Genomic DNA, 26,318 nt, shown 5'->3' with positions numbered 1-26,318 from the left:
ATTAATTTATCTAAACTTACTTTAACATTAATTATATTTTTAATCAGTTTTTTTCTTACTATGTTCCTGAGCAAATAATTCCTTTAACTCATTCTAGATATAGAATGGGAAACAAAATAAGCAATAGAATCATAGTGTTAGAAGGAATTTTGGTCATTATAAAGTTCAAGGTTTTCCTTTAAATATGAAGAAACTGAGAAACAGATTTTTTTCCAAGGACCTATATCTGCTGACATAGGTGGAAATAGAATGCAGGTTTCATAATTGATTTCTTTTTCTAAGTCTTTTATATTTCTTTGTGGGAATAGTGGAGTTTGAGGAGAAGTATTCCCTTTTATTTAAAAAAAACATTTTATTTTCTTAAAAAAAGAAACTGTGGTATCACAGTGATACCCTAAGAGAGAAGCTTAGTTAATTAAGCAAAGCAAATCAACATATTTGCTTTTCTAAAGACATTATACCATTTTAAAGTAGGGAGACATTATATATCCTGATGTGGGCACAGCATTCTTTCCCATTAAGGCCAAGAAAATATATTTTTATTTGCAATACTTTTGCTGAAAATGTTTAGTGTTTTATGTCTTCTTTAACCCTAAAACCTCAATTGACTGCTATAGTCAGAAGATTGAGAAATAATGTGGTCTATTGGATAACGACCCAGCCTCAAAGCTAGGAAGACTGGCTTCAGTTCCTATAATAATTATGTGCTCCTAGGCAAGTATTCTAGGCAATTCTCTCTGGTTAAAAGTTGCAAAGTGCTGATCTACATCGACAAAAAGAGTTTCCTTCTAAACAGGTTCCTCATTTCACTGGAATCACTGGTCCAGTCCTTATTCTTATCTCTCTGTCTATTCAGGGGACAATGAAGGCATTATGGAAAGCATGCCACATTTGGAGTCAGAAGTCTTGTATTTAAATCTCAAATGTATCTCACATCTCCCAGATCTCATGTGTAATACTAAATAAATCAATCTCTCTGGTCCTCAGTGGTCTCATGTATAAAATGAGGGATTTAAGCTAACTGGTCTTTGATTAATTATTTTATTCTAAATCTGTGATACTATGATTCTGATTCCTAATAGTTTTTTGCTTGCCCATAACCTCACAAATCTAATGAAATTATTCTGTATATACTCATAGATTCATGCTTAGAAAATTAATGAGATTACATGGTCATTGAAGTTTAATAATTATGAATGCAAAGAACTTAATTTTTCTTGTTTTCCATCTAAAAAGACTGTTAAATAGGTGGTCTCTCAAAAGTCTCTTATGTTAAGACGCTAATTCTCTTCTCCCCAGAACTTTCCTCAGGGCTTCCTTCATTTCCCTGTTCCTAAGGCTATAGATCATAGGGTTTAAGAATGGGGTGACAACAGAATAAAAGAGAGTCACAATCTTTTGGGTCCCAGAGTCATTCCCTGAAGCTGGCTTCACATACATCACCATCACAGATCCATAGAATAGTGACACCACAGCTAAGTGGGAACCACAAGTGGAGAAGGCTTTTCGACGACCTGCTACTGAAGGGACTCTTAGCACAGCTCTTAGCACAAGGGCATAAGATCCCATGATGAATCCAAAAGGAGCAAAGAGATTCAGACAACTCAAAGTGGAACAAGTGAGCTCCATCATAGGAGCTGGAGTACACATGAGAGCTAGCAGTGGCCCAGGGTCACATACAAAATGATCAATGATCTTTGGGTCACAAAAGGACATTTGAGAGATGATAATTATGGGGACCAGGAACCAGAAGAAGCCAAGAAGCCAGCAGCTGATCATCAAGTTGGTGCAGAGACGTTCTGTCATGATGGTTGGATAGTGCAGAGGCCGGCAGATGGCTAAATATCTGTCAAATGCCATAATTGCTAGAAAAAAGCATTCTGTGACGCCAAAAGAGAAGAAGAAGTAGAACTGAATGAAACAGCCAGAGAAGGAGATGATTTTTGTCTCAGAGAGGATGTTCACCAACATATTAGGGATGATGGTAGTAACATACCAAATTTCTAAGAAGGAGAAGTTGGCCAGTAGTACATACATTGGGGTTTGGAGCTTTTGATCCCAGACTACTGCACAGATGATGGCTCCATTCCACAAAAGTGTTAGAATGTAAATGATGAAGAACAATGAGAAGAGGAGGATCTGGTTCTCTCTATGACAGGGGAACCCAAGGAGAATGAAACCAGCAATATTACTGGAGATGTTGTAGATGCTATAGCTATTCATTTCCCTGTAAGTTAAAACAAAACAAAACAAAACACAACATTTGTTTTTATTGATAAATAAAAAGGTTTATTGATACATAGATCAATAGATTGGAAAAGAAGTTTCAGTCTCTAGAGAGGCAATGTGTTACAGTGGACATTATGCTGGAAATGGAACTAGGAAGATAAGAGTTTTTTATACTCCTCTGAAACTTACCTTTTGAGGAAAGAAGCAAATCACTCAACTTTTTAAAGCCTCAGTTTTTTTCATCAGGAATTTTGGGATAATAATAACTCCAGGTTTAGGGCTCTTTGGCAGTCCAATGAAATGGTATATATTTAGTACTACTAAAACTTAAAATTGTTAGGCACTGTCCCAATATCTTTAGCAAAATTTTAAGCTATTAAAGTTTAATCAGCACTAAGCCTCCTGGAAAGTCTGTATAAAGGTCTGCCATTGTCATTATATAAGAAGCTACAGAGCTACAGTTCCTGAAAGTCAGGGGAAAAGATTGCCTGAACCTTTGTCTCATTTGAATATTGTCACTAGTGACATTCATTTCAATTGCTACTTTTCTAAATCATTTACTTTAAATTGTTATTATTAATATTTTTACCTTTCTTCTTATAGCAAGGCATGCATTTTTCCAGGATTAGAAGCAGTGGGAACAATTTTATGTCACCTCCATATTCACTTTATCTAGGCTTTTTTTGATGGAATAAAACAATCCTTACTGAAGCAAAGTCCTAGTACCTTCCACTTGCTGCTCTTCTCCAGGTATAACACTTACTACAGAGAGTGGCACATTGTAGGTACTTAATAGAAACTAATTTATTTCTTTCTGAGACAGAGAAAAGCTTCCAAAATGTTTTCATACTATCAGCAGAATGGGGTTCTATGAGTACTCTCCACTCAGGTACTGCTATATTTTACCTCCTGTGATCCTTCTGACAAATAGGTTTTTTGTTTTGAAAAGGCATAAACTTAGAAACCCTAAAGATCTTTGTTATTTCTGACTCTGCCTATCCCCCTAGTGGTAGCCATCAAAGTCCCTGAAGAGAGGAGTTTCTTCCTCTAAGTCTAAAACATGTATTCTACTTGGCATTCCTTGATTATGCCTTTTCCTTTCTTACCAGCCTGTAGCTTCAAAGATTATTCGTCTGTGATAGATTTCCTCTAAGGTTGATAATACCCACTCAAATCTTCCTTCAAGACTCAGCTCTGGAATGATTTGTTTCCTGGCACCTTCCTTTAGGTGATCTTCTTTGTTGAGTTTAATTAATTCTTAATTATATTAAGAATTTCAATAGAGTAGGAGGAATACAATCTGCCTGGGAAAGTCCATTTCAGTTGCTGCTAACTATACCAATAGCAGTAAAGGTAGCTGAGAAGGCAGAATGGATACCTTGTTCCCAAGTGAAGAAGGTACCATCAGTGGAAGTTGCTAATTAAGAACAAGAAGACAAAGATTAACACAACAGCAGCTGGACTTCCATAAGAAATAAATGGTTGCTCAGATTCAATCTATCACTATATGTTGGAATTATATCTACTCAACATACTCCTTATTTACTATCAGTCAATTAGTTTCTGGCTCTGAATACTAAGCATGGCCAGAGTGACAATGGATGGATTCTAAGAACATTTGTAGCCCAGAATCTTCTCTCTTTTCAATTATAATTTTGGGGAACAGGTAAAGGAGCTAATGACCAAGGAAGAGGATGAAATGATGAGGTTCTGGCATCCAACAGGGGAATGAGGAATGGAGAAAGGAAAAGGAAAAAGAAGATAGGGTGAAGATGATGAAGAAGAAAAAAGAGCATGTTTAGAGGATTCCTAGTGACTACTAAATCCAGCTTCCTCATTTTACACCTGAAGTAATGAAGCATTCAGAGAGTTGAGATACATTGCCCAAAGACAGTGGGAAAAAACCAGCTAACCTCCAAACCTATGCTTTGACACCAAATCCATGTTTATTTCCCCTAGGAAGAGGAGGAAAAGAAGAGGAAGGGGAGGTAATTTTCATTGTAAAGAAAATGAAATTAAATGCATTCTTATTTTTGGGTCCTGGAGAGAGGGAATATAGCCAAATGGTTACAAATTGCAGGACATAAAGAGCTAGAGTCATGGTGGTGGTGATAGCATGTTTTATTTTCCCCAAGTTTTAGGATGCAGAGATTGGCCCCTTTGATAGTCCCTAAAGGGCTGATGGGGATGTGGAAGAGCTAAATATTGTATGTGGGAGGGATTTGATTATTGGAGCAGGGTTAGAAGAACACCACATACCTGGAATAACAAATTGGCCAATAGGGAAGCTAAGAGTGAAAGACTGGAGAGGAGGATGCATCTTCATTATTTTTTATCAGGTTCAATAATTGGCCATACCCTTTTATTTCCCAGGACAAGGTAAGGCATTTCATGATCCTCATTCCCATATCCTGTTCTCCTTGTATCACTGAGATTATGAAGGAAAGAAAGCAAAGGATCAAGAGGGGAATGGCAGTGATGTGAAGATCTCCTAGAGTTTTTGCTAGAGGAGGGAGAGAATATCAGATTATGGTCACACTCCATTTTATACACCTCCCTCAAACCTTCTTCCTGAGGGATTAATTTGTTAGCTCAAGAAGAACAGTGCCAGGAGACAAATCATGCCAAATTGTTTTCTTTCCTTGAATACTTGCTCTCCCTGGGGTCCAATCTCCAGAATGATTATAATGTGATTTTAATTAGGGAAGTATATCAGTTGAATACCTACTCTGTGCAAGTCTTTTCACAATAATAATGAATAATTTTATGTTAGCTGATACATTTCTGATGTTAATCAGTGCCATCCATGTCCAGGATCTCCCAACACTTTTCTTGAATAAAGTTTTCATGATATATGAGAATGAGGCTTCTGTGTAATGTGTGAATTTTCTCATTGTTTACCCTTAAGCCATATTTTCCATATTCTCCCCTCCTATATTTTCCTTTGCCTAGTTTACATTGAAGTTTTTGGCACTGGACTTGAGTACTTGATTTCCTAGTTCAGGCCCTCATGACCTCTTTTCAGGTCTCCTTCATTAACCTTCTATCTGATTTTCCTGATTCAAGTCTCTCCCCACACAAGTTCTTTCACCCAGTTTTTTCTAAAGCTAAGGTCTGAACATATCACTCCTTTACCTCAAAACCTCTATCCTAAAGTGAGTTTCTTTCTTTCACTTCCAGGATCAAATAAAATCCTCTGTCAGCCATTTAAAACTCTTTGTAAACTTTCCAAATTTTTAAAAATTACCCCAGTGTAAAATCAAAAGAACCTTTTTAGTACTGGTAACATGTACTTCAAATTAAAAAAAAGGAGATCAAAAATAAAACCCAAATATTGTATTGCACATGCAGGATGAAAAACAATAGTAAAAATGTTTTAAAAATCAAAAATATATAGCTTACAATTAGTGACACACTCTGTCAGCCAAGGAGAGGTAGAATACAAAAGCTTCTCACCCAAAAATGAGATTAATTTCCTTTTTAACTTGGGCATGAACCACTGTGTGAGTGCAAATGATTTTCACAAAGTAAAACTTTTATAAAACAGTAATATAGCAGATAATGCACATTAAAAGAAAGTACTAAAATTCCCAAAATTCACAATAGCCCAGTTAATGATAATAGCAAACAAACAAACAGTTAAATAGGATTCACATGAGTCTCTATATAGCCACTTGTGTGACATTTAAAAAATCTATGAACTCATGGATACTTGTCACAAGTTCTACAGATGTAGCAAATCTTTCAAGCTTGGCAAAGATATTGTAAACAAAGTCTATTACTGCCATTATTTCAAAATTTGGCAGAAGAGCCTAGAAAAAAAAAATTTCTGTACTGTTGATGAAAACCTTTTTGGGGTCTAAAACCATCACCAAGAATCTACATTGTTCTGGTAGAAGCAGATTAAACTAAAGAGTTAAAATATCATTCATGCAGAAGCTACTTTTGACTTCATGCTTTATATATAAAACTTTTCTGGCAGGAACTTCTATTTTCTTCTCTACCTTTAATTCAACATTCTTTTTAATATATATAATCATTTCAGAAGCTACTAGATATCTAAAAAATAATTTCTGAAGACCCCTTAAAATCAATTGAGATCCTCAGCTACTTCCCAGCTGTGTGACCCTGGGCAAGTCACTTGACCCCCATTACCCACCCTTACCAATCTTCCACCTATGAGACAATACACCAAAGTACAAGGGTTAAAAAAATCAATTGAGATATTTAGCACATTAAACTCTTCAAAGGTTGCATACATGTTGTAACCAGTTTTGATGGAGCCCGTCTATCATCATCCATGTGACAATTAACAAAGGCAAAATGAAAGAAAAGGTTGTATGAGCAATATGTGACCTCAATGGATAAGGTGACAAATCCAACATACATAAGGAGTTATGTTTTTTTCCACTTAAAAAAGGGTTTATGCTAGTTGTTCATGGGCTTTTAAAATGGTATTTTCTTTGGTACAGTTATAGGGGAAAGGTACAAAGATCATATAGCAGCATATATCTAATAGGCAAAAACACAGTAGCTTAAAATGATTCAATGTAACAGAATAGTATGGATTAGATTAATATATGAACTTAAAAAACAAAATTAACTCTTAAAGCAATCATCAAAATACAATAAGCAATGACAGGGTACAGACAGTGAATTCAAAAATCCTTTTCTCCAATTCCAATAGATTTCTTCACTATCATGGAGGGGAAAAAACCTCAAAAAGTTAACATCAATAAGCTTCCATATCTCATTAAAGGTTACTTCCCCTTCCCCATATTTTCAACCATTTGCATTTCTTTTTGTCACAGCTTTGGGGGTCCCCACACACACACTGGGTAGTGTGTGGGCAAATCCCATAATGGGTATGTTGCAGAGGCTGGGCAGACCAAAATAGTGAGGGGGTTGATGAATGTCCCCTCTGAATCTCAGGATTATTCAAGCTAGATACAAGAACCAGTGCACCCAAGAACAGTAGTAAGAAAAAAAACTGTTCTTTCATAGAGTGAGCCATGCTTTTTAAGAAGTTTACTCCTTAAATAAAGCTAGCTCAATGGCCAAACTAAAGAAAATTACTTGAAGTCAAAGAGAGAAAAAAAAAACCTTTTTTGAGAGTTAGCTAGGAGGCTTGGAAAAGTATTCTTCTGTGCCCTCTTCTTTAAGGGCAAAACTTTGAAGGAGAATAATAGGGTATGTGAATTTGAAGGACTGGCTTCTCTTGGTGTTTTGGGTCAGGATGGAAAAAAAACCCTCAAATCCACTGATTTTGGCCTGTCTGCTCTCCTTGCGAAAAAACCTTCAGTAGCTGCTGTCTTAACCAGGAGCCTAGAGTCAGCTTTTGTTTTCTTTTTTCTTTTTCTTTTTTTTTTAATGGCTTGAAAACTAGAAGGGGGTGGTTTGGGCCTGAATAGTGCAGTGTTTTTTTTTTTTTTTTGCATGCTTTGTTGCCCTACTGAAAATGGCAAGGACAGGCTGGAAACTCATGTTGGGAGGTTGGGGGAAAAGGGGAGGTTTGAAAGATTTTTATACATCACTCTCTCTGCAGAGACTTGAATCAGAGATAGTAGTGGCAGGCGGCAGAGGAGTAGCTCTTAGACTTCCAGAGCACTTCAGGGAGACCTGGGCAGGAGCAGCAGTAGCAACAGCAGCAGCAGCAGCAGGAGAAAAATACTTGCTCAAGCAGATGTCATGAAAAATGGCAGGAAGGAAAACACAGCTTGCAAAATTTATCTAGGCTATTTTAAAAAATATTTGAGAATTCTATCCCTTCGTGGTCAGACAAATTGTAAAGATTAAAAATTAATATACATTAACCAAAATAAATAATTTTATTTTATAAAGTTTATTAATAATAACTAAAGTAAAAAACTAGCTAACCCAGCCCTGGTCAAAAGAGAAGAGAGAGGCAGAGTTTCCCACAACTATGAACAAAATGTGACCACACAATGTGGTGGAAAGATTAAAAGGAATTCTGGGAAATACCAAAATGAATTCTGGGGAACATAGTTCAAAAGATACAAAATTTCCAATTATACAGTATAACCATTCAATTTCCTATAAAGAACTTTTCTAAACTTCTATTCATCTCCTTAAATTCTTTCTTTTTTGGCTAGATTTATCTAATTATTTTAGGGGAAAGTTGAGGTTTCCCAATAGTATAATTTTACTATTTCCTTCTATAGTTTATTTAATATTTCTTTAGAGAATTTGAATACTAGTCCCTTAGCTGCATGCATTTGGTATTGATATTATGCCAATATCTCTGATACCTTTTTGAAAAATATAATTTCCTGTTTATTTCTTTTAACTAGACCTATTTTTGCTCTTATTTTATTTGAGATCATGATTGGCACTCCAACTTTTTTTTCACTTCAACAGCACCCTAATATTCTTCTCTAGTCTTTTACCTTTACTCATTTTTCATTCTTATGGCACAATAGTATTCCATTGCAACCATATATCACATTTTGTGTTAAATATTAAAATATTAGCTCTACTATATCTTACCATTAAATACAATACAGAGTAAATCAGTTTACTTTCTTAGACAATATATGTATATAGTTTATTGGAAGCTCTCAAAAGAATATTTACTGACTCTATAAATAGCCTATTGCTTTGGTCAATTTTTATGCTCCTGTGGACATTTCTCAGAGCAGCATTTTTCTCCTTATTACATAGACTATAGATCAGGGGATTTGCAAGTGGAGTTACTACTTAGTAAAACAAAATTAAAATCTTTTTTTTTCCCAGATGCATTTCCAGAGTTATGGCTAATATACATGACCATGAGTATCCTGTAGAACAGAAGGACTACCATTAAGGTGAGCCACATGTAGAGAAGGACTTAATACAACTAACTTTTGAAGGTACTTTTAAGACTGCTCTAAGTACCAGAGTATAAGATCCAAGAATAAAAGGGAAGATGAGGAAAATGATGAGGAAGCTCAAAATACAATAGAAAGAGCTCAATCTTGGTGGTAAAGATCAGGAAAAAACTAGTAGGGTTCCTGGATCATAGATAAAATGATCATTGCTATTTGGGCCATGTAAGGATGATTGAGTCATGAAATAATTGGTTGAGACTGAACAGTAGAGGAAGCCATTCTTCCAGCAGAGAAGTGATGCAAATGTCCTATTATGATTGTGGGGTAGCACAGAGGCTGACAAATGACCAAGTACCCATCAAAAGCCATGAGGTATAGGAAGAAAGTCTCAGTGATATCCATGGAACAGAAAAAGTGGAACTGAATGAAGCAGACAGTGAAGGAATTAGTCTTGGTTTCAGAGAAGAAGCTGGCCAACATGTTGGGAACTGTGGTATTAATGTAGTAGTTTTTAAGAAAGAAAAATTAGCCAGTAAGATATACATTGGGGTGTGGAGTTGGTAATCTACTCTCACTTCACAGATGATAGAATCACTCCCCATCAGGGTCAAAATATAGGTGAGAAAGGACACACCAAACAGGAAGATCTGCATCTCTTTGGGGCAATGAAAGCTCAGTAGAATGAATTCAGTCACTCTGTTTCTTCTTGATATGTTTATGGCTATAGAACTTGTGGAGTTAATAGAAGTAACTGTGACATAAACTATCTTATTCTTTATTCTTTATGAATTTCCTGTTTTTAGGAATATCTAGACTCTCTCCAAGCTTTTTTAATCTCTATGATTCTGTGGTTCATGTAGTGTTGCACTTCTGAGAAAAGCTGTTTCCAATTACACATGTGAATAGAAAATTATATAGGGAATGTCAATCAATAGATTTCCAGAATCTATCTCCAATTATGTACTTTGACCTTATCTCAAAGCATTCACTCCCAGAAGCACTATGCTCTTTTTGAAATATACTCCTCCTCCTCCTCCTTCAAGCAAGTGACAAACTCTGTTATCTCTATGGCTTTGCTTATATAATATCTTATATCTGGGATGTTATCTATCTTAGACCCATCATTCAAGGCTCCAAGATTCTATCTTTTCCATGAAGTTTTCCTCAATCCACTCAGTCTGTTAGAGGAAAGCAACTATCAAAGAATTCATAGAAACACTTTTGATCAGAATCAAGGAGTTCATAAAAGTGAGGGATTACTTTAAATTTTAAGGATAAGTGCTAAGGGATAGGGGGAAATTCATGTATTGTCTTTAAGAGGAAAGGAGAAGAATTTGGATACAAACCCTGGGGGCCTGGAGGAAAGATTCTGGAAGGAGAGAAGAATCTTGGGATTTGACTGGTTTTAACTGTCACTCCTGAGCTAGCCTGGATCTTTGCTCTGGCATCCCTGGGAAAACCTAATCTTGTGGAAAGATTTAGGGATTCCTGGGTTAGAGAATTTGCCTTGGAGCAGACTGTCTTTTTCCTGGAGTACAGAGAGAACAACCTGTTAGAGTTCAGCTAGTCAGAGATCCACTTGCCTAAGGTAATTCCAAGGGTTTGCCATCTTGGACTCTGGGTTACCTAGGAAGCCAACCCCAGGCTCCTTATCCTTATCCTGATCCTTATCTTTATCCTTCTTAAAGACAATTTGGGTAGTTAGATTAGTAGATAGTCAGATAGCTTCTGGGTTTTAAGTAAGAGCAGGCAGTGGATAGGCAGGATCTGCAGAAGAAACAGAAGAGTAACTCTCCCTAGGTGTGTAGAAGTTGGGTGGAGCTTAGATCTGTAGTTTTATGACTCTTTCTACCCTTTCCTTTTACCCAAACTAACAACATAAACTTGCTTTCAAAGGCCCAAGGTTTTGTGCTTTACTGGTCCTGGGAAGGTCTCTAGGTGGGTTTTTTCTCATCTCCCATCCATCCTTTCCTAAATAATTTACCTCCCTTTGGAGGAAGGATTTTATTTCAAAATGTCCAGATGGTTAGACTCTTATTTCCAATTAACTGGCCTCCTATGAATATGCATAGCAAGTTGTACCTCTCCTATTCAATTATTATTCACTAGTTTAGCATTTTATCTATTCATGTAAAGATTCCTTTGAAGAGACCAACACCTTCTTTTAAGATTTCCTTGTAATAAAATCCAATAATGGTTTTCATTCATTTCTCTATATCTCTCTGCTGTGGTTAATCCTATTTGATCATCCCTTTTTTCTTCTTAATCTCTTATCCCTTAATTCCTAAAATAATAAACTCATATGATTTCTTACTTCTCTTATCCTTTAACATCTATAGATGGATTGTCACAATGCTCTATTCTTTAAAAAATTTGATTTTTATTATCATGCCAAATATGCTTGAATATGGTTCATTGTTATAAAAGCACACTTGTATATAACCAAAGCCCCCAAATAAAACCATAAATACACTGATGTGAATAACAACTTCAATTGTTCTTACTCTGAAGGTTGATAACATTCCCTATCATAAGTCTTTCAGGATTGTCCCAGATCATTGCATTGTTAAGAGTAGGCAAGTTTTTCACAGCTAATCATCATACATTATTGCTGTTACTGTGTACACTGTTCTCTTTATTCTCCTTATTTTATTTTGCATCAGTTCCTACAGATCTCTCCAGCTTTTTTCTGAAATCATCTTATCATTTCTTTTAGCACAATAGTATCCCATCACCAAAAGTAACCACAATTTGTTCATCCATTTGCCAATTGATTGACCTCCCCTCAATTTTCAATTCTTTGCACGATAAAAGAGCTTCTAGAAATATTTTTGTATAAGTAGGTACTTTCCTTTTTTTTTATGATCTCTTTGAGACATAGACCTAGTAATGGTACCACTGGATCTAAAGGTATGCAGTTATATAGCCTTTCAGGCATAGTTCAAAATTGTTCTTCATAATATTTGGATCTATTCATAACTCCACCAGCAATGCAATAGTGTGCCAATTTTGCCACCTCCTCTCCAACATTTACCACTTTCCTTTATTGCCAAATTGGTCAACTTGATAGGTGTAAGGTGGTACCTCAGTGTTATTGTTTTAATTTGTATTTTGCTAATCAAGAGTGATTTAGAATATTTTTTCATATGACTATTGATGGCTTTGATTTCTTCATCTGAAAATTGCTTGCTCATATTTTTCAAACATTTGTCATTTGGGGAATGGCTTGTATTATAAATTTGATTTAGTTCTCTATAAATTTGAGTATTAGACCTTTATCAGAGATACTTGTTAAATTTTTTCCCCCAGTTTGTTGTTTTCCTTCTTATCTTGGTTACATTAATTTTGTTTGTACAAAAGCTTTTTAATTTTATATAATCAAAATTATTCATTTTACATCTTATAAAACTGTCTATCTCTTGTTTGGTCATAAATTTTTCACTTCTCCAAAGATCTGCTAGGTAAACTATTCTGTGTTCCCCTAATTTACTTAGGGTATCATTCACTCTTTATATCTAAATCATATATACATTTTGATCTTATCTTGATATAGAGTGTGAGATATTAGTGTATTTTTGCTTCTTCCGGGCTGTTTTCCAATTTTCCCAGAAGTTTTTGTTAAATAGTGAGTTCATATTCCAAAAGCTAGGGTCTTTGGATTTATTAAACACAAAGTTGCAAAGGTCATTTACACCTGTATGTTGTTTGTCTAATGTACTCATTTGATATGTCATTCTATTTCTTAGCCAGTACCAGGCTGTTTGGATAATTGCTGCTTCATAGAACAGTTTGAAATCTGGTATGGCTAGGCCACTTTCCTTCACATTTCTTTTTATTAGTTTCCTTGATATTCTTGAAATTTTGCTCTTCCAGATGAATTTTGTTATTAATTTTTCTAGTCCTATAAAATGATTATTTTGTAGTTTAATTAGTATGGCACTGAATAAGTAAATTAATTTAGGTAGAATTGTCATTTTTATTATATTAGCTTGGACTAGCTATGAGCAATTAATATTTTTTCCAATTGTTTAGATCTGATTTTATTTGTGTGAAAAATGTATTCATATAATTCCTGTGTTTGCCTCAGCAAGTAGACTTCCAGGTATTTTATATTGTCTAGAATGGTTTTAAATGGAGTTTCTGTTTCTAACTCTGTCTGAGGGATGTGTTGGTAAGATATAAAAATGCTGATGATTTATGTGGATTTATTTTGTATCCTGCAACTTTACTCCAGTGATTGTTTCAACTTTTTTTAGTTGATTCTCTAGGATTCCATAAGAATACAATCATATCATCTGCAAAGAGTGATAGTTTAATTTCCTCATTGCTTAATTTAATTCCTTCAAATTCTTTTTCTTTCCTTATTGCTAAAGCTAGCTTTTCTAATACTATATATAATACGTATTTAATAATAATGTCTAATACAATATAACTGGGGTGATAATGAGCATCCTTGATTTACTCCTAATCTTATTGGGAAGATTTCTAACTTATCCCCATTGCAGATGATACTTGTGAAGGTATTAGGTAGATACTACTCATCATTTTAAGGAATGACCCATTTTCCCTTATGCTTTCTAATGTTTTTAATAGGAAGAGTTGTATTTTCTCTAAGGTTGTTTTCCTTATCTATTAAGATAATCATGTAATTTCTATTAATTTGGTTACTGACATGGTCAACTATGCTGACAGTTTTCCTAATATTAAACCAGCCCTGTCTTCCTGATATAAATCCCACCCAGTTATAGAAAATGATCTTTGTGATATATTGCTTTAGTCTCCTTGCTAGTATCTTATTTAAAATTTTGGCATCTATATTCATTAATGAAATTGGTCTATAATTTTCTTTCTCTGTTTTGCTGTTCATGGGTTAGGTAACTACCATATTTGTTTCATAAAAATAATTTGGAAGACTCCTTATCTGCCTACTTCCCCAAATAATTTATGTAGTATTGGGATTAATTGTTCTTTAAATGTTTGATAGAATTCACTTGTGAATCCTTCTGACCCTGAGAATTTTTTCTTAGGGGGTTCATTGATGACTTGTTCAATTTATTTTTCTGATATGGGATTTTTTATTTCCTCTTTTGGTAATCTAGGAAATTTATATTTTTATAAATGTTCATCCATTTCACTTAGATTATCAGATTTATTGGCATATAATTGGGCAAAATAGCTCCTGATGATTGCTTTAATTTCCTCTTCATTAGTGGTGAGTTCACTGTTTTCATTTTTGATACTAATTATATGATTTTCTTCTTTCCTTTTTTTTAAATCAAATTAACCAGTGCTCTTTCTCTTTTATTTTTTTCATAAAACCAACTTCTAGACTCATTTATTAGTTCAATGGTTCTCTTTCAATTTTATTAATTTCTCCATTAATTTTTAGCATTTCTAATTTAGTCTTTAATTGATGATTTAAAATTTGTTCTTTTTACTTGCGTGCCCAATTCATTGTTCTTCATTTTCTCTATTTTATTGATGTAAGTGTTAGACATAAAATTTCACCTAGGTGCTGCTTTGGCTGTATCCCATAAATTTTGATGTCTTGTCTCCTTGTTGTCATAAATGTTAATGAAATTATCGATTATTTCTATAATTTCTTCTTTGATTCACCTCTTTTTTACATTAGATTATTTAGTTTCCAATTAATTTTTGATTTACCTTTCCATGGAAACTTATTGATTATAATTTTTATAGTATTATGATCTGAAAAGAGTGCATTTATTATTTTCTGCTTTTCTGCATTTTGTTGTGAAGTTTTTATTATCTAATACATGGTCAGGAGTCATGTACTGCTGAAAAGAAGGTATATTCCTTTATATTGCAATTCATTTCTCTCCAGAGAGCTATTACTTCTAACTTTTCTATGATTTCATTCACTTCCCTTTCTTCTTTCTTGTTTATTTTTTATTTTTTTTTTGATTTATCAAGATCTGAAAGGGGGAAGTTGAGATCCCCTGCTAGTATAGTTTTATTGTCTATTTCTTCTTGAAGTTCATTTAATTTCTCCTTTAAAAAAACTTAGAGGCTATACTATTTGGTATATATATATATGTTTAGTACTGATATTACTTCATTGTTTACAGTTCCTTTTAGCAAGATGTAATCTCCTTTTCTTTTTTCAGTAGATCTATTTTTGTTTTTGTTTTGTCTAAGATCATGATAGCTACACTTGCTTTTTTTTACTTCAGATGATGAAGAATAAATTCTGCTCCAACCTCTTACCATTATTCTTTGTATGTTTTCATGTCTCAAATGTATTTCTTATTCACCTATAGTAGGATTCTGGTTTTTAACCCACTCTGCTATTTGCTCTTGTTTTATGTGTGAGTTCATGTCATTCACAATACTGATTACTACTTGTGTATTGCCCTCCATATTATTTTCCCTTTTTGATTCTGCTCTTTTTACTTTCACTCTATCTCTTCTCACTAGTGTTTTGCTTGTTATCACTACCTTGCTTCCCTCTCTGACCTGTTCTCCATGCCTTCTCTTGTCTTATTCCCCTCCTACTTCTCTTCAGGCTAAGATAAGATTCTGTACGCCAATGAATATGGTTGTTATTCCTTTTCTGAGCCAGTTACAATGAGAGTAAAGATTAAACATTGCCTGGCCACACTTTCATCCTCCCCTCACTGTAATAGTTTTCCACACCATTTTAGGTGAGAACATTTACCCTATTCCATTTATCCCTTCCTTTTTTTCTCAGTGTAATCCTCTTTTTCACCCCTTGATTTTTGCCTAATATATCATCCTAATTAGCTTCCTTCCCTACCCATCTATATATATATTCCTTCTAATTGCTCTACTACTAATAAGAATTTTTAAGATTCATAAATATTCTCTTTCCATGTAGGAATACATGCAGTTTGACCTTATTGAGTCCCTTAAATTTTCTTTTTCTTATTTACCTTTTTTTTTTAAGACTTCTCTTGGGTCTTGTGTTTGGACTTCAAATTTTCTGTTTAGGTCTGATCTTTTCATAAGAAATGCTTGGTAATCTTCTATTTTATTGAATAACTAATTTTTTCCACCTGAAAGAATATTATCATTTTTGCTGCATAGGTGACTCTATGTTTGAACTGAGATCTTTTGCCTTCTGGAATATCATATTTCATGTTTTCCAGTCCTTTAATGTGGAGGTTGCTAAGTCCTATGCAATCCTGATAGTAGTTCCATGGTATTTTAATTGTTTCTTTCTGGATGTTTACTGTTTACAATATTTTCTCCTTGGCTTGGGGCTCTTGAATTTAGCTATTATATTTATTAGAGCTATCATATAAAGATTTCTTTCTGGGCATAATCTGTGGATTCCTTTAATTTCTATTTTACTCTCTTGTTCAAGAATATGCAGATAGTTTTTTTGATAATTTCTTGTAGTATGTCAAGAGTTTGTTGATTTTTATTTTAATCATGGCTGTCAGGTAGTCTAATATTGTCTCTCCAGGATCTATTTTCTAGGTTGTTTTTTCAATGAGACATTTCACATTTTTTCTGTTTTATTGTTTCTTGATGTCTCATAAAGTCATTTGCTTCTAGTTGCCCAATTCCAATTTTTAAGAAATTATTTTCTTCCATCAGCTTTTGAACCTCCTTTTACATTTGGCCCATTTCTTATTGCATTGGTTTCCTTTCTCTTCATTTTTCCTCTGCCTTACTTAATTGATTTTTGAAATAATTTTTAAGAATCTGAATCCAATTAATATTTTTCTTTAAGATGTTGCATGTGTCTTGCTTTGCTTATACTGTCTCCTTCTGTATCTGCCTTGATGTTCATTGCCATCAAATTTTTCTATGGTTTTGTGGTTGTTTTTTTTTTTTTTGATGCTTGCTCATTTTCCCCATCTTTTTCTTGACTTTCACTTTATTTATTTATGTAAAACCCTTACCTTCCATCTGTCTTAGAATCACTACTGTGTATTGGTTCCGAGGCAGAAGAGTGGTAAGGGGGTTAAGTAATTTGCCTAGTGTCACACAGGTAGGAAATGTCTGAGGCCAAATTTGAATTCAGGACTTTCTATCTCTAGACCTGGCTCTTAATCCACCGAGCCACCTACCTTCCCCCTTTCACTTTATTTTAAAGGTAGGCTCTGTTCTCAGAGAAGAGAGGTCACTCTCTCAAACTTCAGTTCTTCCTTGATGCTACCTTTAGTTTTATTTCTGGGTGGCTGGAGGTTTCAATTCTTCCCAGATGATATGATGACCTGTGGACTGGGAGTTCTGAAAGTCACCTCCCACTGTTTATTTAATCACCCCCTGAGACTGCAGATGGCTTAAATTCTAGCCTCAGGCTAGGGAATAGGCCTTTGGTCTCACTCTGAGCTTGATCAGGTCAAACACACCTCACACAACAGACTTCTTTGCCCTGGGGGCTCTGCCTTAAGCTTTGACAAGGGCCAGCCAAGCTCCCTCAAGCCAGCACCCTGGAGGCTTCTGCTAGGGATCAGGGCACAGCTCAGAGTCTACTGATTGTCTCAAATGGGGATTCAGGTTCTCACCACAGTTCTGAATTGGGACTCCTGGCCTTCCTCTGGGCCCACACAGATCAGGATGTGTAGCACAAACTTCCCTGGGTTAGAATTCTGGACCTTGCTTCAAGTTTGCTTAGAACTTTAAGGGATATAGGTTGGGTTGAACAGCTGTTGGCCTAGGCACAGGGTCTCAAGATCTGGATGTTGGCTTGGGCCCAGATTCATAACCTGGAACAGTAAATGTGGGGTGGAGGTGAAAGCTTGCTCCTTACTCCTTGTAGCCTCCTACTGGTTGTGCTTTCTCTTTCACTCCAGTGCCCCATATGTTCTCTGCCTACCTTTCAAGTTGTTCTCTTCATGAAAGATGCTTCACTCTGTCTCCTTGTTAGTTCTTTCACTCTTGTATTTATTTTGTGGTCTTATTTTAAGATTAGTTGGAGAGGATTCTCATGGTGGTTTCAAGCTTCCTTGTTTCTACTGTACCATCTTGGCTCCCAATAGAATTCTAGATGGTTTCTAAAGTCTCTTTTAATGCTAAATGAAGAACATAAACAGAGAGAGGTAAGAAGAAAGATAAGAATCAAAAGAAAGCAATAAGATATTGGACCAGAAATCAGGAGGTCAAAGATGAAAGAATTTAAAATCTAGAAGGAAACAGAAAGCAAATCCAACTTACTTTGCAAAAGAAGGAAATGAGAATCACATCTATTAAGTTGCTTGGACTTGTGGTTTGGTAATTATGAGGACTGAAGGAGAAAGAAAGGGCACTGTTGCTTTATCAATAAATATTTATCAATAATACTAATCATGTCTTGGATATAATATTGGTTTTGGTGCTATATACTTTTTATCTGCTCTCTTTTCCCCTCCATTGCCTTTCTTACTTTGAGAGATAACTCTTCTATGCTGTTCACTTCATTTACAACTCATCTCATTCTCAGGCTGCTTTTCTTCAATATCAGCTGACTTGCCCTATACTCATATCCTTTCTCTACTTGACTCTTTATGTTTTGTCTTCCTCTATCAGAATGTAAGTTTTTTGAGATCAGGGTTTATATTGTTTTCCTCTATTTGTAGCCCCAGCATTTAGCATAGTACCTTTCACATTGTAAGAACTTAATATGTTTTATCTATTTTTAACAACATAAAGAAATCTCTAGGTTCAATGGATTGAATTCTAGCCAACATGTTTTGTGTTGAATATTAGCAAAGAGGTAAAAGTAGTGAGAGTATTAAATATGATTGATCTTCTGGAAAAACTATTTTTGCTGAGAAAACTTCTCTAGAAGAAAAAGAGAAGGCTTAGTAGGACGTCATGATATTTCTATTTAAGTATTTGAAAAGGCAGACATATAAAACACAGATTTTACTTATTCTACTTGATCTCAGAAGACAGAACTAAAAGCCAAAGGATCAGCATTATAGAAAGATACATTTTGACTCAATATAAAGAAAAACTTTGAACAATGAAAGACTCCTTTCTCATTGGACCTCAGTGAATCAAACTGCACTGCTAAGAAGTGAGTTCTCTATTGGTGGAGATCTTTAAGGTGCAATTGCATAACTGATTATTAAGGAGCTTATAAATAGAATTCCTTCTCAGACATATGAAGGATTGGATGATGTTGAAGATGTCTCTCTTAGTTGCCAGTTCTATGAAACCACTAGAAAGTATAACTGTGGGATCACAAAATATGCAAAATATTAAGATTATCAAAGGGAACAAAATCCTTTTCGCTACAACATCTCTAGGAATAAGGAACACTTCTTTTAGCTAATGGATTTTTGTTCTTTTAAAATCTATTCCTATCTTTTATTTTTGTATTAATTTAATTTCTAGTTTCTCTCCCAAACTCCCCCTATAGAGGGTCCATCCCTCTGTAGCAAAGACTAAAACAGGAGTATAAGAAACAGTTCAGTGAAATTGACCAATCTGTCACTTAAATTCAACATTATATGCGATATTTCACATTCATAGTTCAACATAATTACAAAGAAGGGAGAGATGTACATTCTCATATCTCTCCTTTTGGGCTAATCTTGGTCATAAGTCTTACATTGGGTTATGTTTTAATTTTTTTTTTAAAGTTTTGTTTTTTTCTATATAGCACACTCTTATCAGCAAGAGAATTTTTTTTTGGAGATTATTTATATTATGTTACTTGTAACATCCATGATCTTAAGTAGTATGAAACTGCCTCACAGAATTCCACAGTACCCCCCAGAACTCTAGGAGAGGGGCCATTTGGGGCAGTTAAGAATGTGAGTATAAAAGCCAAGACACCCAGTTTGCAAGGACTCACTCTTTTTGGGGATAAAAGGAGGCTTGGAGAGAGGGAGAATGGCTTCTCTTTTAGTTAGCTCATCTCTGACCTCAGGAAGCAGAGTAATACTTTGCTGTTTACCTTATATAGACTAAACCAGACTGTGTGCACTGGAAAATACCTCACTTGCAATATCTCAGTTAATTCCTCATTTATATAGATCTACAATAAAGATTACCTTCACCTTCTTAAACTTGATAACATTAGATTAAAAGGAAAGTTAGTTTGTGAGGGAGTTAGTGGTTATTTCCTGAAGATATTAGATAGCTTTCCTTACCCTCAATCCTGAAACTTACCTCCTTCCCCTGTTTTCCTGAAATTAATAAATCCCTTCCCTTGTTAAGTTTGAGAGCCCGTGTGAAGTTATACTTGGGCTTTACCAACTAATATCATGCATTACCTAGGTAAAATCTTCATCCAGGCAAGCACTGGAACAGCTATTATCCAGAGAGCAAATCTGCTATAATAGAAGACATCCTGAACCTTTATCTATCTCAGGCTTTGGGGAATAATCTTCTAACAGTGGAAGTTTCTAATCTCAGTGGAATTATTTCCTATCTGTCTACCAATTTAGCCCTAGATTAGCCAAGCCTAAATAGCCTCGATTTCTTGGTCTAAAAGGGATACTGTTAAAACTGTTACTCCTTTTGCTGTAACTGCCTCAAGATGGGGAAGAGAAAGAATTCTTTCACTAACACCCTTCCCTCCTGCTAGGATAGCCAGCTTCATCCTTTGCTCTGACCCATTACCAATCATTGTCAATCTGAATCAATCTTATAAACTGGACATAGAAATGCCAGATAATTCCATTTTGGTAGCTTTGGTAAACACAAAATGTCCCCTCTTTCATGGTACTATTCTGTCCTCTCTTCTCAGGGTGTAACTAACAGGTCAATAAGAGACAGCAGTCGAGGGAAGGCTTCTAATGGCTCTGCCATTGTCAAATCACTTTGGTGTTATAACAACCAATGAGGCAAACTGGATAAACTAATATTGTTAACAAGGGAGACACTCCATTCCAACTCCTAGATTGCCTTCAGTCAACATATTAAAAGTAAAGAAATTCAGAACCTCTGGACTGGTTTCTCTTTGGCCTTCAAACTGTCACTATAAATTAATTGTATTGGCAAGATGGAGAACAAGAGAAGAATTTGATTTTCTTCATGAAATAACAGCTTATCTCTGGGGAGAGGAAGATTATTGTTCAGATTTCCCTTTGGTCTTTGTGTGTTCCTGGGCTAGGTGAAACTCTGAAAGATGCTTGTGTATTTCGGTATGCTCTAAACTGCCTGAGGTCTTAGGCACAGACAACAGTAAATGATTGGGTAATGAGTTCTCTGTATTGCAAGGTCAGTGTCATCTGAAAATTTTATAAAACTTATAGACCTTTTACTTATTCACTTAGTTAAACCTGATAGAAGTCAAGGACTTAGGAAACTAAAAGTTTCAGGACTCACATTTGGTAGTTACCTTATTTTTCTGTTTATTCATTTTCTTAACCCCCAGCCCCCTTTTTTTTTGCCTGTGGACTATAAACTTGCCAAATATCTTCCCTGTACTGATTTACTGGATTAGACTGGTTGAGCTACTGTACCCTGTGGCTAAGACTTTGATGTAGCCAGTTACCAAGGCTGAAGGTACTCAGCCAGATGGACCCCTGGTCCTCTCTGCCAGCTGCTGCCAGACCCTGGGACCTTGAGGGGTGGGTCTGAGGTACTCCTCCATCAGCACAGCCACTATCCTGAGATTCCCAAAATCAGCCCATGGCAAGGTAGGTAGAAGTGGGGGTGGCGGGTAGGGAATATACAAGCATTTCTTTTTGTGCAGTTTTGTTTCCAGTCCTCCTCTTATCCCATGAAAATTGACTCTCTGCCTATCTTTCAAGCTGTGTTCAGCAGGAGAGCCCTGTGACTCTGTCCTGTTGCTAAATTTGGATTCCTGTCTTATTTAAGCACTTTGCTGCCACTAAGCCACCATCTTTATTCTGACCCCTTCCATTTCCCCCATTCCCCTATCCCCATCGCCAGGACTCATATTTTGGAAGAATTCTTTTGTGGTTGATCAAAATGATTATTATTCCTAGACAAGAAGATTTAAGTACTAATATTCAAGTCTATAAATACTTGTGGGGAATTCATTTTCCCATTTTGGAAGCTGTTTCTAGTTTTCAGATAGAAAATCACTTTGTTTTATTTATTTTATAAGATTCAAATGAAGTTTTTCACCAAAGAGTCCTGGGCATTCATTCGACTTGCATTGATTAAGTGGTCTGTATGGACTAGGCAATGCTGGATCTAAAGAGAAAGAAATAAAATAGTCCCAGTCCTTTAGGAGACTGATGAGAGGCAACCTGAATACAACTAAGTAAATACAAAGTAATTTCTTGGGAGTGGGGAGAGAAGAGGGAAATAGTAATTGGAAAAACCAAGACAGGCATCATAATGGTAGTGGTGACACCTGAGTTGAGCATTAAAAAAAGCTAGGATTCCTTAAATTAGTGATGAGAATGAAATACATTCTAGGTATGGGGCATACTTAGGGAAGGGGAAGAGAATACACATTTATATAGAGGCTACTATGGGCCTGAACTAACAGTATTATCTCATAATTAGGAGATAAGAAATAGTTTATTTGGTAACAGCAAGTAGACCAGTTTGACTGGAATTTAGAATTCATAAAGGGAAAGTTATGCCTAATAAACTTGAAAATGTAGGCTAGAGTCAGACCATAAAGGTCTTTAAATGTCAGAGAGAGGAATTCTTTATTTTACCCTAATGGCAAGAGGGATTTGATATAAGGGCTTGGGTTATTGTGGAGAAGAGTGTGAGCCAGATGTGGAACCTGAGAAAGAAGGAAGGGACAGTAGATGTTTGCCAGTCTTGTAAAGGAGTATATTTGGATGGAACAATAAGCAAGGGAAGTTTGCCGATATTGATAGAATCCCTATTCAACATGGAAATAAAAGTAGAGAGGAAGGTGTATGCCTCAAACTTTTGTTCCAGTATGTCAAGGTACATAAAAAAGGGTACATTTCTGCAGAGAAAACTGAAAGATGAAATGTCTTCTCAGGGAAGTCAGGCCTTTATGAACTTCAGAAGATGGAAGAAGTGAAGGAGAAAAAGGTATAGGATAAAGTTTATTAACAATAACATAGAATTCCAGAAGGAACTGGACTCAATTTAATTCAATTCAACAAATATTTATAAAGCACTATCTATACTCAAAGACTTGTTTAGGAGATAAAAATGCAAAATACAAAGCAAAATGGACTCTACTTTCAAGGAGTTTACATTTAGTCTATGATTTCTAGTTATTCTCTGCAGGCTTAGGGATTGGTTTAAGGAGGTTAAGTGGAAATGTTTCTCACATGTGCTAATAGGGATATGTTGAAAAGTATTTGTTAAACTGCTTAGTAGCAAATGGGTGATCTGGCCCTTCCTTATATTGATACAATCTTTTTCTTGGAAATCTTTCTCTTCATCATGACTGTGCACAGGGCAGATAAAGACAGGGTGTTATGTTATGACCCCCAAGAAGAAATGCACATGGGTACATTATTTAAATGATATTTCAGGATGGATGTAAAAGAGCCAAAGGGGACATGCAGGCCAAATGTTACAAAACAAATCCTCTTCTACCAGAACAAATTAGTACAGTTAGTACATTAGAGAATCTTTTTCCTTTAGATATGGGATTGTCAATGATATATTGTAGAGAGATATCAGAATGTACTATTTAGATTTTTCTTCTCTGTAGTGGACCACATTTACTTAATGATACTCATCATTCACCTTACAAATGAGCTTTTGTCAGAATTTATCAATTGTTAATTAACTGTAAATAAAATTGTTGAGAGACAAGCATGGCACAGAAGAAAGAGGCAGATAGGTAGCACCATAGTGCACAGAGCACTGGGTCTGGAGTTGGGAAGACCCAAGTTCAAATTTGGTCTCAAATGCTTAACTAGCTGTGTAACCATTGACAAGTCATTTCACCCCTCTCTGCCTCAGTTTGTTCATCTATAAGAGGATACCAACAGCTTCTACCTCCTAGGGTTGTGAGAATCAAATGAGATAAAAGTTGTCCTTAGCACAAGGTCTTACACAAAATAAGTGCTATATAAAAGTTAGTTATTATTTTAATATTTTAAAAATTAATATTAAAATAAATATTAAATAAAAATTAAAATGTTATTTTAATATTAAAATAATAAAAAATAATAAAAAAATAATGCTGACTTCAGCCTTGGAGTCAGTATAACCCATATTTGAATCTTATCTGACACATATTAGTTATGTAACAATGGGAAAGCCATTTAACTCTCAGTGTCCCATCCAGATGCCATCTTTCACTAAAACCATGAATTATAGATGAATTGACAATATGTATCAGAGAAGGGAATTTCCATACTAGGAAGCTCCCCATCATGATGAAATCACAGATCTGGAGGAAAGAATAAAAATGACCTCGGTATTGCCTATTAATGGTAACAGGCATTTCTCAAGCTCTTCCTAGGACTTTTTTCAAAGCTTCCTTCATCTCCTTATTCCGGAGGCTATAAATAAGGGGATTGAAGAGAGGGGTCATCACAGAGTAGAACAAGGTAGTGAATTTCTGCATACCCTCTGCTTGTCCTGATCCTGGACTCACATATGTCATCATGACTGAGCCATAGAATAGAAGAACCACAGCCAGATGTGAAGAGCAGGTAGAGAAGGCCTTTCGACGGCCTGAGGCTGAAGGTACTCGTAGCACAGCTCTCAACACCAAGGTGTAGGATCCAATGATGTAGAAGAAGGTGGCAAAGATGAGGAGGGAGCTCATGGTGCCACAGATGAGAACAGTCCCCGGGATTGGAACACAAGCTGAAGCCAGGTCCAGCAATGGCCCCAGATCACACAAGAAGTCATCAATGACATTTGGACCACAGAATGGTAACTGAGTGACAAGGACTACTGGAACCAAGAACCAGAGGAAACCATATACCCAACAAAAGATGACCAAGTGACTGCAGAATTTAGTGGTCATGATGGTGGGATAGTGCAGTGGACGGCATATGGCTAGGAAACGATCATAGGCCATGATGGAAAGAAACAAACACTCTGTGGTACCCAGGGAAAAGAAGAAATATAACTGGAGGAGACATCGAGTAAAGGAAACGGCTTTGGTTTTAGATAGGAAATTGGCCAGCATGTTGGGCACATCAGAGTTGACATAGCAGATCTCTAGGAAAGAGAAGTTGGCCAGCAGCAGATACATGGGAATATGAAGCCGGAGGTCCCAGTACACAGCACAGACGATGGCCATGTTTCCAAGGATTGTCAGAATATAAGTCACAGAGAATAGACAAAAGAGGAGTACCTGAATTTCCCAGCGGCTAGGGAAACCCAGGAGGATGAATTCAGTCACTGTGTAGGAAATGTTTCTGGCCTCTGAGGGCATTTCCTCCTAACCTGTGAGGGTGACAAGAATGATGAACTTCCCCATCACTTTACATTTGTCTTCCCTATTCAGTGATTCAGAGACATCAAGTGTGGTTCTCAGGTGTGTGTGTGTGGGGGGGGAAATAGAGCTGGACTAAAAAAATGAGCTTTGGGGTGGTTAGCAGGAGACCTACTGATAATTCTTTTAACCAGAGAGTAAGCAGAATGATTCCTAGACTACTTGGAACAAAAGTAAGAGCCTTGAACTTTGGGGGATTCTTTTTCACTTAATTCATAGGATTCTGGATGAGATTAAGACCTTGCAGTTTTATTTTATAGGAATGGAGGAATTTTCTAAATACTTTATAAGAAAAAAATTTTAAAAAAGGTTCTGTTTCATTTTGTTCCCATCCAGGAGAACTACTGACACCTTTCTAGGTAGGTAATGAAGAGGAGAGATGATTAATAATAACTAGCATTTATGTAGGGTTTCCTTACTTATATCTCATTTGATCCTCACAATAGTGCTATGAGGCAAGTGCTATAATTATCTCTATTTTACAAATTAAAAAGCTGAAGTTAAATGACTTGCCCAGGGACACAGTGTTAAGCACATTGGAACTCACAATCTAAAACTCCATCCATTTAACAACCTAAATACCTTAGACTGACTGATCTGTAGAACTCCTTTAAAGGTAACAAAAGCATAGAAGCCAATATGACAGTCTATGTTGCACACTTGGATGCTTTTTCAATAAAAAACATCACATCAATTAAGGACTTTGAAATTTCTTTCTAATGGGACCAGCGATGTCGAGGGGCTATTTTCCCCTAAAGGACCCACTTTGGCAAGACTCTTCTGCAGTTTTTCCCTGATATGTGAAATTATTCCTCTTTCAATAAAAGTTCTTTCTGCCTCCATGCTATGGTTCTTGCTGCCATGATTCATAATTTCCTTGAGTTACAAATGACATAGTAGTGGCTGGATCTTGAGGTCTCAAGGTCAGGACCATTCTGCTTTTCAGAGCAGAAAGAGGGAAA

General features: G+C 35.8%; 2 protein-coding genes and 1 pseudogene across 2 annotated transcripts; all 3 read right to left on the bottom strand.

Annotated features, from left to right (window-relative positions):
- Positions 1–1,272: 1,272 nt before the first annotated feature.
- LOC123234148 (olfactory receptor 11G2-like) lies at positions 1,273–2,223 on the bottom strand. The gene has a single exon (XM_044660089.1). The coding sequence runs from the start codon at positions 2,221–2,223 to the stop codon at positions 1,273–1,275; it is 951 nt and encodes a 316-aa protein (XP_044516024.1).
- A 6,549-nt stretch (positions 2,224–8,772) lies between these two features.
- LOC123234146 lies at positions 8,773–15,544 on the bottom strand (annotated as a pseudogene).
- An 8,810-nt stretch (positions 15,545–24,354) lies between these two features.
- On the bottom strand, positions 24,355–25,296 carry LOC123236071 (olfactory receptor 11G2-like). The gene has a single exon (XM_044662332.1). The coding sequence runs from the start codon at positions 25,294–25,296 to the stop codon at positions 24,355–24,357; it is 942 nt and encodes a 313-aa protein (XP_044518267.1).
- Positions 25,297–26,318: the final 1,022 nt, after the last annotated feature.

This window comes from Gracilinanus agilis, chromosome 2 (genome assembly GCF_016433145.1).
Source record: "Gracilinanus agilis isolate LMUSP501 chromosome 2, AgileGrace, whole genome shotgun sequence".
Lineage (NCBI taxonomy): Eukaryota > Metazoa > Chordata > Mammalia > Didelphimorphia > Didelphidae > Gracilinanus > Gracilinanus agilis.
Note: the sequence above shows the minus strand (reverse complement) of the source record. Positions and strands in the feature narration are given on the sequence as shown.

Excerpts from the sequence above, each read along its gene's own strand:
- LOC123234148 (XM_044660089.1), bottom strand. The coding sequence starts at position 2,223 with ATGAATAGCTATAGCATCTACAACATCTCCAGTAATATTGCTGGTTTC.
- LOC123236071 (XM_044662332.1), bottom strand. The coding sequence starts at position 25,296 with ATGCCCTCAGAGGCCAGAAACATTTCCTACACAGTGACTGAATTCATC.